This window comes from Dendrobates tinctorius, unplaced genomic scaffold (genome assembly GCF_039654945.1).
Source record: "Dendrobates tinctorius isolate UK_male_01 unplaced genomic scaffold, ASM3965494v1 ptg000035l, whole genome shotgun sequence".
Lineage (NCBI taxonomy): Eukaryota > Metazoa > Chordata > Amphibia > Anura > Dendrobatidae > Dendrobates > Dendrobates tinctorius.
This window is the reverse complement of record NW_027361703.1, coordinates 66,182,682-66,199,234: the sequence shown is the minus strand read 5'-3', so window position 1 is coordinate 66,199,234 and position 16,553 is coordinate 66,182,682. Positions and strand designations below refer to the sequence as shown.

General features: G+C 45.0%; 1 protein-coding gene across 2 annotated transcripts in view; it reads right to left on the bottom strand.

The window, feature by feature from the left end:
* COG5 (component of oligomeric golgi complex 5) overlaps positions 1-16,553 on the bottom strand; it is a 555,903-nt gene that overhangs the window by 151,187 nt on the left and 388,163 nt on the right. For both annotated transcript variants that reach the window (XM_073573558.1, XM_073573559.1), the window contains exons 12-13: positions 16,062-16,266; positions 13,072-13,233 (exon numbers count right to left, since the gene is read on the bottom strand). In XM_073573558.1, the coding sequence (XP_073429659.1) occupies positions 13,072-13,233; positions 16,062-16,266 (367 nt within the window). The remainder of the gene's footprint in view (positions 1-13,071; positions 13,234-16,061; positions 16,267-16,553) is intronic.

Sequence of the window (16,553 nt, the reverse complement as noted above, 5' to 3'; positions counted from 1 at the left end):
AAGTCAAAACTTTATTCTAGGTGATCTTACATTTGCACATAGGACCCCTTGTTCGAAAGAAGATTCTGAACTCTCTCATCCATTGAATTTGTCAATGAAAAACTTGTGTATAGGGTGGATTTACCGAGAGAGCCTGCAAGTCGCTTACTCTACGGGCCGATGTGAGGGCCACTAAAATGATCGTTTTTAGGGTCAGATATTTTATGGGTAGCTGATGTAAAGGCTCGTATGGTTCTTTTGTAAGGGCCTCTAGTACCAGGTTTAAATCCCACGGGGCTATTCTAGGTATTGGAATAGGCATAGACCTATGGCAGGATTTGATAAATCAGGATACCCATCTATTTGCTGCCAAGTTGCAGTTATAGAGCGCTCCTAGTGCAGATACCTGAACTTTAAGAGTGTTTACCGCTAACCCCAGCTGCAACCCTGATTGTAAAAACTCCAAGATGGCACTAATCGGGGGCTTACCTAGGAACTGCAGGAATTTATTCCATGTTCTGCCATAGATATTGGTTGTCACCGGTTTCATACTCTTTAGCAGGGTGGCTACTAACCCGGGTGAGAACCCCCTATCCATTAAAAGCGACCTTTCAAATTCCACGCTGTCAGATGGAATCCTTTGACCTGAGCGTGGAATATTGGACCCTGAGCTAGTAGGTCCGGGATTTCTGGCAGAACCCATGGATCGGAGAGGGACATCATTCGTAGCAGAGCGAACCAGGGCCTTTTTGGCCAAAATGGAGTTATTAGAATCACCCTGGCTTGATCGTTCCTGATCTTCTTGACAACTTTTGGCATCAGGGCCACTGGGGGGAACGCATAGGCTAGCCTGAAGTCCCACGGAATCTGTAATGAGTCTACTGCCCATGGTTTTTCCTTCGGGTTTAGTGAGCAAAACCTCACTGTTTTCCTGTTGTACTTGTTGGCAAAGAGGTCTATCACCAGTTTCCCCCAAAGTTGTGTTATTTTTTGAAAAACGGACCGATTTAGTGCCCATTCTCCTTGCCTCAGAGTATTGCCGCTCAGGAAATTGGCCTCTATATTTTCTGCCCCTTTTATATGCAAGGCTGTTAAGGAGTATAGGTGTGGCTCCGCTCAGCCAAGAATGTCGCCCGCTGCCTTCATTAGGGAGTGTGAACTTGTCCCCCCTTGGTGGTTGATGTACGCCACTGTTACTTTGTTGTCCGACATGATGCGGACATCGCGACCCCTGAGTAGGGGAATGAAGTGGCTCAGGGCTTTGTTCACTGCCCACAGTTCTCTCAGGTTGGAAGATGCCCCCATTTCTTGAAGCCTCCAAGAACCCTGGGCTACATGACCCCTTAGGTGTGCCCCCCACCCCAAGGAGCTTGCGTCTGTCAGTATTACGTCGGACGTCTGTCTGTCCCAAGGCATTCCCGAAGCCAGGTTTGTATTGTCCAGCCACCAGTTGAGAGAGTCTCTGGCCTCTAAGGAAAGCTCCAGCCTTCCTTCTAAACGCCCTTTCAGCGATCTTTGTGCTGATAGTATCTCTCCCTGGAGCTGTCGAGTGTGAAACTGAGCCCACCTGACCGCCGGAATACAGGCCGTCAGGGTACCTAGTAGAGACATCACGTTTCTCAATGTCATATAAGGTTGGTCTCGGTCAGCCAAAGCCATGTTCTGTACCTTCTCTATTTTGGTATCCGGAATCATAGAAGCATAGAATCGTAGAGTTGGAAGGGACCTCCTGGGCCATCTGGTCCAACCCCCTGCTCAAAGCAGGATTCGCTAAATCATCCAAGTCAGATGTCTGTCCAGCCTCTGTTTGAAGACTTCCATTGAAGGAGAACTCGCCACTTCTCGTGGCAGCTTGTTCCACTCATTGATCACTCTGTCAGGCACGCTTGCTGTTCTGAATCCAGAATAAACCCCAGGAAGGTCTGTTTTCTTAGGGGCTGTAGTTTTGATTTTTTGAAATTTATTATCCACCCTAATTCCTGTAAGGTGTTGGTCACCCGGCTCAACTGTGCCGTACAGTGGTCCTCTGAGCTGCCCACTATAAGGAAATCGTCCAAGTAGAGTATTATGATCATATCGTGAATTCGGAGGAAGGCTGTTACCTCTGCTATGACCTTGGCAAAAACCCTCGGGGCTATGGATATGCCAAATCGAAGAGCTCTGAACTGGAAATGTCTGAGTGTGCCCTGGATATAGAGGGCCACTCAAGTATTTTTGGTAACCTGGATGGATAGGGATGTGATAATATGCATCCTTTAGATCGACTACGGCCATAACACAATCTTGATGTAGCAGCTTTATGGCCATAGCCACCGATTCCATCTTGAAGGTCTGATTCTTTATCCACCGATTGAGACCTCTGAGGTTTATGATTGTCCTGAATGATTGATCTGTTTTTTTTGCTCAGAAAAAGGGGGGAATAGAACCCCCTTCCTTCCTGTGTGTTTGGGACTTCGGAGAGAACCTGCTTGTCTATCAGGCTCAGGATCTCTGATTCCAAGGCCAACTGTTCTTCGATCACTTTCCTGATAGGGGTAATGACAAATACGGCTTTTGGCTGGCGAACAAAGGGAATTCTCAGGCCTTCTCTTAAGATGCCTAGGATCCAGGTATTGGAAGAGATCTTTCCCCAGGCCTGGGAAAAGATGCCAATCTCCCCCCTACCGGAATGCTGGCGTCATTGTGGAGATTTCTTTGAAGTGGAGGTGCCTCCACCAAACATAAATCCCGACTCCTTTTTCCTTCTATCTTCCCATCTTCTATCGGCCGGAGGACGACCCTGATTGAATCTTCCCCTCCGAAAGGGCTGTCTTCTCTGATCTGTCGGGAACCTGGGGAAGCCCTTCTTCCTATCGGTCACCTTTTCCAGGATATCATCTAAGTTCTTCCCGAACAAAAACCAACCATCACCGGGGAGAGAGCACAGTTTAGCTTTAGACTGCAGGTCACCTGGACAGCCTTTAAGCCACAATGCGCGTCTGGAGGCATTGGATAATCCTGCCGCCCTAGCTGTCAACCTCATAGAGTCCGCCGAGGTGTCTGCCAAAAAAGCTGCTGCCCCATGCAGAAGGTACATATCTGCCAATATCTTTTCTCTTGGGACTTTTGACGCTAGCCTCTCCTCTAACTGCTGCAGCCAAATCATCAGGGAACGGCCGTGCAGGTGCCTGCTATTGACGGCTTTAGTCCTCCCGCTGTTGCTTCCCATGCATGCCTTAAATAGGAATCAGCTTTTTTTGTCTAGTGGGTCCCTAAGAACCCCTGAGTCTTCTAGAGGCAGGGCCGATTTTTTGGAAGTCCTGGACACCGCTGCATCAATCTTTGGGACTTTTTCCCATATTTCCGCATCTTTGTGCTCATAGGGGTATCTTTTTTTAGAGGCGGAGGAAAGGGCCCCTGATCTCTCAGGTTTCCTCCATTCTCTCTCAATAAGCGCTTGGATCTTTTCATTCACTGGAAAGGTCCGCTTTTTCCTCTCTTGAAGTTCCCCAAACATGACATCCTCTAGGGATTTAGCCGTTTTCTTTTCCTGTAAGCCCATTGTTTTTCTAATGGCCTTTAGGAGAGCATCCGTGTCTTCTACGGGAAAACATGGCTTACCCCCCGTGTCACTGTCTGAGGAGTCTGAGGAGGATGGCTGTTCGGTCTGAGATGAGGTCGAAGAGGAGTTTAAGGAAGAACTAGGTGGATTCTTTCTACCTTTCCTCCCTTTCTTCAACAAGTTCTTAATTGAACCCTCCATTTCTGACCTAAGGGCAGATATCAGGTTAGCTGCGAAACTGGGCGCTTCTGCCATGGTTCGCTGAATGCAACTGGCGCAGAGGTCTTTCTGCCAGTCTCTTGCTAGGGGAGTTTTACATATGGCACAGTCCCTATTATTCTTCTTACTTCCCGCTTTTTTAGGCGATTCCTATGGGGTGAAACATACAACAGGGAACCCCTATTAACATAATGGTAGCATTCACGAAGATCACTCACCACCCGTAATCAAGGGTATCGGACTTGGAGGCTGCGTCAGAGCACGTGACCTGTGCTCTTTGGACCTTGAGGAGTCCCCCGACCTGCGACTGGGGCGACTGCTGCTTGAATGGCTTCCATGTTTGCGGCCGGAGGGTTGTGAGGCAGGCAGAGACAAAGATCGCTCCTGTTCTGACTCCATCTTGCACCGCCTACCATGCTGCTGTTCCTCATTTAAATGCTGCGCCTCCGTCCTGGTGGGTGTCTCCTCCACTCCCCCCTGCGACCACCGGCCGACAACTTCAGAAAGCCGGCCGGCGTCGCACCCGGCGCCATGACACAGTCGCCTTTTGTTGACGTCAGCCGGCGCACCCATGATCCTCTGCGCCGCCGATGCCAGCGGCCAGAAGACGCCCGCGGCTCTCCCCTGCTAGTTGCCTCGGGGACCGAGATTGCAGGCACGCGCAAGGGGAGGGAGGCGCAGTGGAGCTTCTCGGAGCCACCGGGATCCCACCTGCGCCCACACGAACCCGGAGCCCAAGGGGTCACCGCGGACTGTGCCTCCAGCACCCGACGGCCGGCGCTACAAGTGAGACCCCTGTTCTTCCTGCGTCAGGACGGGCCTGGGCTTTTTATTTTTCTTTTTTCCATTTTCGTCATGATAGGCACTGAATGTTTGGAAAGTTTTCATAAATTTGTACTCTGAGATTCTTCTTTCTCTCTGAGACTTGAAGTTACCTTATAATACAAGTAATTTAATGTCCATCATGCTATGGCCAGGGATACAAAACATGGCCCGCGGTGCACCACATGTCTCACCCCCTGAGGCAGGTAGAAGGGGGAAGGCACGCATTCAGGAGCTGTTCTGTGTGCACAGGACCTGTGATGAGGTCACAGGAGGGGGAGGAGTCAGGGGTCACATGATCAGGGGCCTCAGTGTATTCAGGACGCTGCTGTCTGTGCTGGTTGTAATGGTGCTGGATGCAGGTAAGTTTCTGCGTGGGGTCAGGAGGGGTTTACAGGGTGGATGTAGCAGAGCCGTGTGTTTACAAGGTGTACGGAGAGGAGCCGTGTGTGTACGAGGTGTACGGAGCGGAGCCGCGTGTGTACGAGGTGTACGGGAGGAGCCGTGTGTGTACGAGGTGTAAGGAGCGGAGCCGTGTGTGTACGAGGTGTACGGAGCGGAGCCGTGTGTGTATGAGGTGTACGGAGCGGAGCCGTGTGTGTACAAAGACCGAGGTGTAGGGAGCGGAGCCATGTGTGTACGGAACAGAGCCGTGTGTGTACGAGGTGTACGGAGCGGAGCTGCGTGTGTACAAGGTGTACGGAGCGGAGCCGCGTGTGTACAAGGTGTATGGATCGGAGCCACGTGTGTACAAGGTGTATGGATCGGAGCCACGTGTGTACGAGGTGTACGGAGTGAAGCCGCGTGCGTACAAGGTGTATGGAGTGGAGCCGTGTGTGTATGAAGATCGAGGTGTACGGAGCGGAGCCGTGTGTACGAGGTGTATGGAGCAGAGCCGTGTGTGTACGAGGACCTAGGTGTAGGGAGCGGAGCCATGTGTGTACGAGGTGTACGGAGCGGAGCCGTGTGTGTATGAAGTGTACGGAGCCGCGCGTGTATGAAGTGTATGGAGTGGAGCCGCGTGTGTACGAGGTGTGCAGAGTCACGTGTGTACGAGGTGTGTGGAGCGGAGCCGCGCACGTACGAGGTGTGTGGAGTGGAGATGTGCGTGTATTTTGCTATGTGGGTGGCCCATTTGAAAGTTCACACCAGGACCCATAACTTTGTACAGTAGTTATGCCACTGCTCACGCTAGAAGAGAGGAGTGCGCCGCTCCGTAGTGGCTGTGGCCCTGTGTGATGACATCACTCTGGCGCTGTGTAATGACATCATGCCAGAGCGCAGAGAGCGGAGGCGTGACTTTACCCCCCATAGCTGGATTTTGCAGGTGACTGTGGCTGTGCGTGTACAGCGAGAATGATAGCGCTGGCTCACGTGCAGAGCCAACACTATCATCCGCTGAGGTAAGCTGTACATCGCAGCTGACAACCTATTGCCCAGGGTGTCATGCATTGAAATCTGCTGCAATGACCCGGGTACTGCGTTCACCAGACATCAACACAATTTCTATCCGCTCCTCACGTGTTAACGTCTGCGACATGTCAATGGCTGTAAACAAAGAGAAACTTGTAAATAACTCATGAAAGAATAAAGTTATGTTAAAACCAAGCATACCATTGTTTTTCCTGTGAAATGCTAAATAAGTTTGATGTGTCACATGACCCTCTTAGCATTGAAAAAAATAAAGTTGGATCCAAAATGGCCAACTTCAAAATGGCTGCCATGGTCACCACCCATATTCAAAAGTTTCCCCCCTCCCATATACTAATGTGCCACAAACAGGAAGTTGATATCACCAACCATTCCCATTTTATTTAGGTGTATCCATATACATGGCCCACCCTGTACATTTTAATCTATAGATTTTGGAGTAATAATAATGTCTACATTTGGATGTGCTAAAAAATGTTCCTGTGCTGAGATAATCTTACAAATGTGCCCCTGCTGTGTACTGTGTAATGGCAGTGTCTGACCGTACAGGAACATGGTCTGATCATATCACAGCTGCTGGGCAGAGGAGAAATCAAAAGAGATAATACAGATAGCATGGCACAGGATCACAGCTGATTCCTTCTTTGGAGTAAAACATTTGATGTTTGTTTTTAAACCTGTTTTTTAACTCACAGAAATAATAATTTGTGATCCCTGGCTGTAATGTCTGTATCTTCACTTTTGCTTCCCCTGCCCAGGAGCTGTGGTATGATCAGACCATGTTCCTGCACGGTCAGATACGGCCATTACACAGTACACAGCAGGGACACATGTATAAGATTATCTCAGCACAGGAACATTTTATTTAATCACATCCAATTGTGGAAATTATTATTATTCCAAGATGTATTGATTAAGATGCACGTTGTGCGAAAACTCCTTTAAGGGGCTACCGCAATTTTGGCACATGCATTATTTTATTGTTACACAACCCCTTTAAGGTCACAGCTATGTCTCATTTTTTGCCCTTTCTTCTTCCAAGAGCTATAATTTTTGTTTCAGTTTTCCCATCAATTTTTTTTTCATAGATTTTCCTTGCAGAAGGAGTTGTTGCTTCAAATGACACCATTCCCTTTACCATACAGTGTACTGGAAAGCAGTGAAAAACACATTCAAGTGGGGTGAAAAGGTGACAAAAGTGCAATTCTGCCATTTTAATTTTTTTGCGTCCCTTTTGTTATGAAAATGACCGGAAAATATGATTCTCCAAGAGGGCCGGTTTTAGGCAAAGTGGGGCCCCAAATGCTAACATATTGCACATCACAGAAGCATTCCGATTGTATTTACATGCGCTGAGTTCAGGCCGCTAAACGAGAGTGCTCGACAAAATTGAAGAAGTCGTTCAACAATTGTTTCCCGGCCTCTTTCCACCGTCTGAGAAAGAATGATGGGAACAGAACGATCACTAATGGATCACTAAGGGTATGTGCACACGTTGCGGTTTTTGCTGTGGATCCGCAGCGGATTTGGTCCTGCGGATCCGCAGAAGTTTCCATGCGGTTTACAGTACCATTTAAACCTATGGAAAACCAAACCCGCCGTGCACATGCTGCGGAAAATTCCACGCAGATTTGCTGCGGTTTATTTTCTGCAGCATGTTACTTATTTTTTGCGGAACCACAGCTGCAGTGTACATTCCGTAACATACAAATCAATCAATCTCTCTCTCATCCGCACTGCCACACCGTACTAGAACCTGCATCAAATCTGGTGTACACATGCTAGGAATCCGCAGGAAAAATGCATGTGTTTTACCCTGCGGTTTCTGCCAAGAGATGTTGATTCTCTGCAGAAAAAGCCGCAGACTAATCCGTAACGTGTGCACACACCCTAACAGATCAACATACATGTTATCAGCAGCACATCTACAGTTTACACCCCATAGTCCTCCATATAATATTATAGTCCTCCATATAGTATAATACACTCCTCAGTCCTCCATATAGTATAATACACTCCTCATAGCCCTCGATATATTAAAATACACTGCTCAGTCCTCCATATAGTATAATACACTCTTCATAGTTCTCCATATAGTATAATGCACCGCCATAGTCACCCATGTAGTACAATTCACTTCCCATAGCATAATGCACCCCATAGTTCTTCATATAATTTATTCTCCATAGTCTTCAATACAGTATAATGCAGCCCACATATAGTATAATGCAGCCACCCAATAGAGCATAATTCAGCCACCCCACAGAGTATAATGCAGCCCAGCCATACAATATAATGTAACCCCCATAGAATATAATGCAGCCTCTCTCACAGTATAATTCAGCCACCCCTTAGAGAATAATGTAGCTACCCCAGAGTATAATGCAGCCACTCCACAGAATATAATGTAACCCCCATAGAATATAATGCAGTCCCACTACCCATACAGTACAATGCAGCCCCTCCATAGAATATATGGCAACCCCCTCATAGGATATAATGCAGCCCCTTATATATTATAATGTAGTCCCTCCATAGAATACAATGTAGCCCTCCTCATATAGTATAATGCAGCCCCCATCAAATATAACAAATATAATACAGCCCCCCCACAGAATATAATGTAGCCCCAAATAGAATATAATACAGCCCACCTCCCCACAGAATATAATGTAGCCCCCCATATTATATAATACAGCCTCCCCTATAGAATAATGTAAAATGTACCCCCATGGTATATAACACAGCCGCATAGTATATAGCCCAGCACCACATGGTATAAAGCCCAGCACCACATGATATACACCCCAGCACCACATGGTATATACCCCAGCACCACATGGTATACAGCCCAGCCCACCATGGTATATAGCCCACCATGGTATACAGGCTGTATACCATGCTGGCCTGTATAATACAGCCCAGCATGGTAGATACAGCCCAGCATAGCATAATACAGCCCAGCATGGTATATAGCACCCCAGAATGGTATAATACAGCCCAGCATGGTCTACTACAGCCCAGCATGGTATATAGCCCCCCAGAATGGTATAATACAGCCCAGTATGGTATAATACAGGCCAGCATGGTATAATACAGCCCAACATAGTATAATACAGCCCAGCATGGTATATAGCTCCCCCAGAATGGTATAATACAGCCCAGCATGGTATAATACAGCCCAGCATGGTATAATATAGCCTGTATACCATGGTGGGCTGTATAATACAGCCCACCATGGTATAATACAGCCCACCATGGTATAATACAGCCAAGCATGGTATAATACAGCCCAGCATGGTATATAGCCCCCAGAATTGTATAATACAGCCCAGCATGGTATATAACCCCCCCAGCATGGTATAATACAGCCCAGCATGGTATATAGCCCCCCCAGAAAGGAATAATACAGCGCAGTATGGTATAATAAAGCCCAGCATGGTATATAGCCCCCTCAGCATGGTATAATACAGCCCAGCATGGTATATAGCCCCTCAGAATGGTATAATACAGCCCAGCATGGTATATAGCCCCCCCAGAATGGTATAATACAGCCCAGCATGGTATAATACAGCCCAGCATGGTATATAGCCCCCCAAAATGGTATAATACAGCCCAGCACGGTATAATACAGCCCAGCATGGTATATAGCCCCCCCAGAATGGTATAATTATGCCCAGCATAGTATAATACAGCCCAGCATGGTGTATATAGCCCCCCAGAATGGTATAATACAGCCCAGCACGGTATAATACAGCCCAGCATGGTATATAGCCCCCCCAGAATGGTATAATACAGCCCAGCAAGGTATAATACAGCCCAGCATGGTATATAGCCCCCCATAATGGTATAATACAGCCCAGCAAGGTATAATACAGCCCAGCATGGTATATAGCACCCCCCATAAAGGTGTAGTACAGCCCAGCAAGGTATAATAAAGCCCAGCATGGTATATAGCCCCCTCAGCATGGTATAATACAGCCCAGAATGGTATAATACAGCCCAGCATGGTATATAGCCCCCCAGAATGGTATAATACAGCCCAGCATGGTATATAGCCCCCCCAGAATGGTATAATACAGCCCAGCATGGTATAATACAGCCCAGCATGGTATATAGCCCCCCAAAATGGTATAATACAGCCCAGCACGGTATAATACAGCCCAGCATGGTATATAGCCCCCCCAGAATGGTATAATTACGCCCAGCATAGTATAATACAGCCCAGCATGGTGTATATAGCCCCCCAGAATGGTATAATACAGTCCAGCACGGTATAATACAGCCCAGCATGGTATATAGCCCCCCCAGAATGGTATAATACAGCCCAGCATGGTATACAGCCCCCCATAATGGTATAATACAGCCCAGCAAGGTATAATACGGCCCAGCATGGTATATAGCCACCCCAGCATGGTATGATACAGCCGAGCATAGTATAATACAGCCCAGCATGGTATATAGCCCCCCCAGCATGGTATATAGCCCCCCCAGCATAGTATGATACAGCCGAGCATGGTATAATACAGCCCAGCATGGTATATAGCCCCCCAGAATGGTGTAATACAGTCCAGCATGGTATATAGCCCCCCCCCAGCATGGTATAATACAGCCCAGCATGGTATATAGTCTCCCCAGAGTGGCCCCACAGTCCAGTACTCACACTAAAAAAAAACTCCTTACCTTCTCCTCATGCCCGCGCTGCTGGCTGCTCCTGTCTCCTCCTGCTCTGTCTGGCTCACAGTGAGAGCGCGATGACATCATCGCGCCCCCGCTGTGTCAGAGGCAGAGCAGGGAATGATGGGAGAGGGATCGTCAGCTGACGCTCTCTCCTCCATCACTGCCTCCTTCAATGCGGCGGGAGTCGGTGCTGGGGGCAGGCGGGCCCCCCTGCTTCACAGGGGCCCCATAGCGACTGTGTGATGTGCTGCTGGCTGGGGGCCCCTAGAGGAGCGGGGGCCCTAGGCAGCTGCCTGGTCTGCCTGCCCCTAACGCCGGCCCTGTCTCCAAGTCAGTACAATCATAGTACACCCAAATTGCATTGATTTTTTATTTCATTTATTTTTTATTTATTAAAGTGGAGAAAGAAATTCAGGCGTTTGCAAAAAATATATTTTTGGTTTGGATCGCCAATTTCCAAGACCCGTAACATTTTTGAGCCCATAAAGTTGTGTGAGAGCTTGATACCAATTTGGGTACAACTTTATGGTTAGTATTAATTGCATTTATTTAAGGAGGAGTGGTGACTGAAAAAAATGCAATTCTGTTGTTTTGATTTTTATTATTGTAATAGCTTTTATCATATTACTTTTATGCTTTGAATGACCAGACTTTTATAGATGCAATAATAACAAATATATTTTTTGTTTCTGTTTTCATTTATTTTTTATTACTTTTTCCCCCCTCTTAAAAGGGTAGAATTGAATATATATAAATTGATTTTTTTTTAATTTACTGTATGTTTTTTTTAAAACATTTTTGTTATTATTTTACTTTAGTTTTAGTACGCTTAGGCCTAAAAATTGTGCTGCTCAGGAATACCAAGATGGCAGCAACGAGAACCTTCTTCAGGCTTCCAGCTGCCATGGTAAACCATCGGTGTCCAGCAATATTATTTTGATCATTTTTAAAAGCCCTGTTTTCATCTCAGTAGGACTTGATATGGGCAAATATTGCTGCCTCCTTGAGCAAGCATTTATAATATAGTGGATGGCAAGCCAAGGAACCAGAAAATAAATCTTAGAATCAGATCTTCACTTTCAGTTAAGACTATGGAATACAGTTAGGTCCATATATTTGGACAGCGACAACATTTTTCTAATTTTGGTTCTAGACATTACCACAATGAATTTTAAACAAAACAATTCAGATGCAGTTGAAGTTCAGAGAGAGGATTCAAAAAGATTTAAATAAACTGGAGAAGTGGGCAGCAACTAACAGAATGGTTTTTAACAGGGAGAAATGCAAAGTACTACATCTGGGCAATAAAAATGGAAAAAGCATATATAGAATGGGAGGAATAGGGCTAAGTGACAGCACATGTGAAAAAGACTTGGGTATACTAATAGATCACAGACTGAATATGAGTCAACAGTGTGATGCAGCAGCAAAAAAGGCAAATGCAATTCTAGGATGTATTAACAGAAGCATACAGTCTAGATCACGTGAAGTCATTATTTCCCTCTACTCCTCTTTGGTCAGACCTCATCTGGAATATTGTGTCCAGTTTTGGGCACCACATTTTAAAAAAGACATCAACAAACTGGAGCAAGTTCAGAAAAGAGCGACCAGAATGGTGACCGGTCTGCAAACCCTGTCTTATGAGGAAAGGTTGCAGGATTTGGGAATGTTTAGTTTGCAAAAGAGAAGACTGAGAGGAGACTTAATAGCTGTCTACAAATATCTAAAGGGCTGTCACATTGTAGAAGGATCAACTTTATTCTCATTTGCACAAGGAAAGACTAGAAGCAATGGGATGAAACTGAATGGGAGGAGACACAGATTAGAAATTAGAAAAAACTTTTTGACAGTTAGAGTGATCAATGAGTGGAACAGGCTGCCACGAGAAGTGGTGAGTTCTCCTTCAATGGAAGTCTTCAAACAGAGGCTGGACAGACATCTGACTGGGATGATTTAGCGAATCCTGCTTTGAGCAGGGGGTTTGACCAGATGGCCCAGGAGGTCCCTTCCAACTCTACGATTCTATGATTCTATGATTCAGACTTTCAGCTTTCATTTGAGGGTATCCACATTAAAATTGGATGAAGGGTTTACGAGTTTCAGCTCCTTAACATGTGCCACCCTTCAACTGCATCTGAATTGTTTTGTTTAAAATTCATTGTGGTAATGTCTAGAACGAAAATTAGAAAAATGTTGTCTCTGTCCAAATATATATGGACCTAACTGTATGTGATCTGTCAAGAAAATGTTTTCCCAAAATGGGGAGCGATGAGCGGTGCACAAGAAAACGAGGGTTTGGAAAAAAATAAAATAAAAAGTGCTAAAGATTAAGGAACGTTCACAGAATGTAGTCACAGTGTTGATCAAACATGGATATAGCTTTCTGATATTCCACATACCTTGCTATAGTTTTGAGTATACTATCCAGTTCATCAGCTGAAGGAGGGTTCCGACCTCCTGGTGGGAAGACCAGATTGATAGGGTCAAAGAGCCTAGATAAGGATTTAGACAGGTAGGCAGCTTCATATGGTTGCAGGGAGTCTTTCAGAGTTTTCTCTGGACTAAAGAAGAAACACATATCACTAGCCATGACCTGTAAAAAGACCTTATCTCTTAATGCATCCTTCCCCGAGGAAACATACATCTTCTCCTCATCTATACAGTATGTGAAGTTTGAACAAATACAGTGTGTCCGTAAAGTCATGGTGCACTTTTGACCAGTTACTGGAAAGCAACAAAAGACGATAGAAATGTGAAATCTGCTCCAAATAAAAGAAAAACTCTCCCAGTTTCATACCTATTCAGTGAAGTTCGATGTGGGCTCCATTTGTTGCCCTACACACATCCAAACAACAGTGAAGTTCTTGCCACACACGGGTAAGGACGTCTGGTGTAACAGAGTGAATAACATCTGTGATGCTCAGTTTTAAGTGATTAATGTCGTTGATACGTTCAATGTGCACATGTTGCTTCACATAACCCCAAAAGTAAAAGTCTAAGGACGTCAGGTCCGGGGATTTATTGTATACTGTATAATTTCCTGTGACTGGTCAAAAGTGCACCATGACTTTACAGAAACACTGTAAGTTATCCTGTACATAACTTATCAGTATTGTTCACGGGTTAGAGAAGCTTACATTTTATTATAAAGGAATCCTCTAAGAAAAAAACTGACATTTTTCTGAAAAAGTCTCTTCTATCATTATCCACACCTCCCTATTGCATACCAATGGTCCATTTTCCAGCATGGTGACCATCATCTCGGTAGTTTAGGTTCTATTGTGATGGTCACCTTGCACTTATGATGGTTAATTTTCACTTTCTTAATGGAAAAGGTAAGAACAATAAAAAAAATCCCCCATAAAACAAGTAGCCAATGGACTCTAAAAATGATAGTTATTTCAGAAAGTTTTAAGATGCATAAAAATGAGGATTAAATACTATTACAAACCTTTCAAAATCATAGGGGTGACCAAGTCTCCCTTTCATGTCATATGGTTTGTCTAACCATTAGGAATTTACTAAGTAGAAAGAATAGGAAACAGTGAAGGATTTGTTTTACTTGATTTTGCTTTACTAGCATTCATCTATTAAAATAGCCAACATTGTTGGATTTGGCAACAGAACTTGGAAGCCCAGATAACCTTATAGAGTAACTTTTATCACATTTTTTACCTTGAACTAGACACATGATGGATGTAATAAAGGCTGCAGAGCAGAATTATTTTTTCTTTAGCCTGTCCATTGTGTAAATATTAGCAATCAAAGTTTTTGGCATCTAATGAGTTAAAAAAAGGCTAAGTCCAAGTAGAGGATATCAAATCGTTTTCACTAGGGGGAATATACTTTTTCTCCCTGTATGATGTTGGCCAATCATAAGCAGACAGCAACATGTTACAGAAAAAACATGCATACAATACGTTAGAGCAAGTTTCACAGTGTGTGAGATATAATGATACAGCTCTGATCTCCAGGCCTAACCTCCTGTATAAGTCAGTGTGCAGGAAGGAGCCACACAGCTGAGTTTAACTGTGTCACATTACAAAGCCTTTGATCCAGCTCTCCTCCTCTCCTAGCAGTATCAGTTTTGATGTACTGGCCCTCTCCACCACACTTTCTGCCTAGAGATGTGTCAGTATCACACCTTTGTCTGCTATGCTTATCTTGTAATCACTCTGCAGGGAGGTCTGAGCCAGTTGTCAATGTCACACAATGGTAGGTCAAAGCAGACAGGTTGGTGCTAAGTGAAACATAATGACAGCTGTGATCTCACTGTAGAGTGAGTACAAGCTGCCTAAAGGCCCCGTTACACATAACGATGTCCCAGCGATCCCACCAATGATCCGACATGATGGGATCGTTGGGACATCGTTAGGCTGATCGCTGGTGAGCTGTCACAAGACAGCCCCTCCAGCGATCAGAACCAGCGATGATGGACGCTGGTTTCTAATGTAAACAGTGGGTATCCAGGAGCCACGCGACTCCTGGATACCCACTGTTTACATTAGAAACCAGCGTAGCTGATCGCTGGTCTCTCGCTGCCACACGCAGAGATGTATGCTGGCCAGCGGGAGACCAGCGATCGAAAAACAGCCCAGGCCAATCGAGCACGATCAGCAATAACCGGCAGGGGGGCCGGTCGCTGATCTCCGTCACACACAGCAATCTCGCTGTGGCGTCACAAAAACAGCGATCTCGCTAGCGAGATCACTGTGTGTGATGGGGCCTTTAGCACAACAGACATAAGTGTGATTACAAATACACTCAGTAATCAGGAGAGCTGATAGAAACGTTTGTAAAGTGACACAACTAAACTCTGCTGCACTGCCCCTCCCTTCAGATCAGAGCTGTATGATTACATCTCACACAATGAGAAACTTGTGCTAAATAACACCAACTTGTACTTAACAAAAAAAAAGGTAATACATTCAATACCAAATACTGTGATTGCTAATATCTCCACAATGGAAAACAGAAATGTAAAAAAAAAAAAAAAAAAAAAGAGTTTTATTCCACTCTGCAGTCAGTAGTACATTATGTGTCTGGTTCAACATGAAAAATCTGATGGAAGTTCCTCTTTAAACATGATGCTGACTCATCAGTAAACAAGCAGGATCATAGGAGAAAAAATATTATATATCTAATAAATCTATATACATAATTTAATTCAATTTAACATAATTTGCAAAAAGCTATTTATTACTAAATAAAACATGTTTAGCCCAACCAAGTGAAGGATGTGAAACAAGTGGTTACGTGGAAGAGAAGCTGTCAGATTTGCATGGACAAACTAATTGCCATGTTACAGCTAACTTTAATGTGAACGGTCTGACCTTAATAGCAATGTCCATGGACTTAAATGGATTCTGCTTGTCATACGCATACTTACTCATGATCAGGCTTTTTCATTGTGAAAACATCTTGTGTGTCATCTTCAATTTGCTGCATCTCGGAGACAAATTCAGAGTTGCCACTACTTGTAAAGGAACCGTGTAAGGTCTGACTGTATTGCTGGAGACGTTTCCACAAGTCGTTGTAAAGTCTTAACAGTTTAGGATATTCTCCTTCAAAGGCCTGTTTCAGGAAGGTGGACGCTAGGAGACAAGGCGGAAATGGGGGCAGTGTCAGAATGGGAAAGTGGTCTCTGAGGAAGATGTACAATAAGTTAGAGAACAAACGATTATCCCCTATTCAATCACATCTTAATATCCACAAGAAATATATAAAAAGAAATGCTAAAAACTGCTGGTATATTTTCAAGATGTTGTTTGTATTTTTTCAGAAAGTCTGCATTTTATTAAACAGAAATGCAATTTTCCATGCAAGTTTTCCGTGAGAAAAGTTCACAATGTTAACCCCTTCAACCCTGGGCAATTTTCCT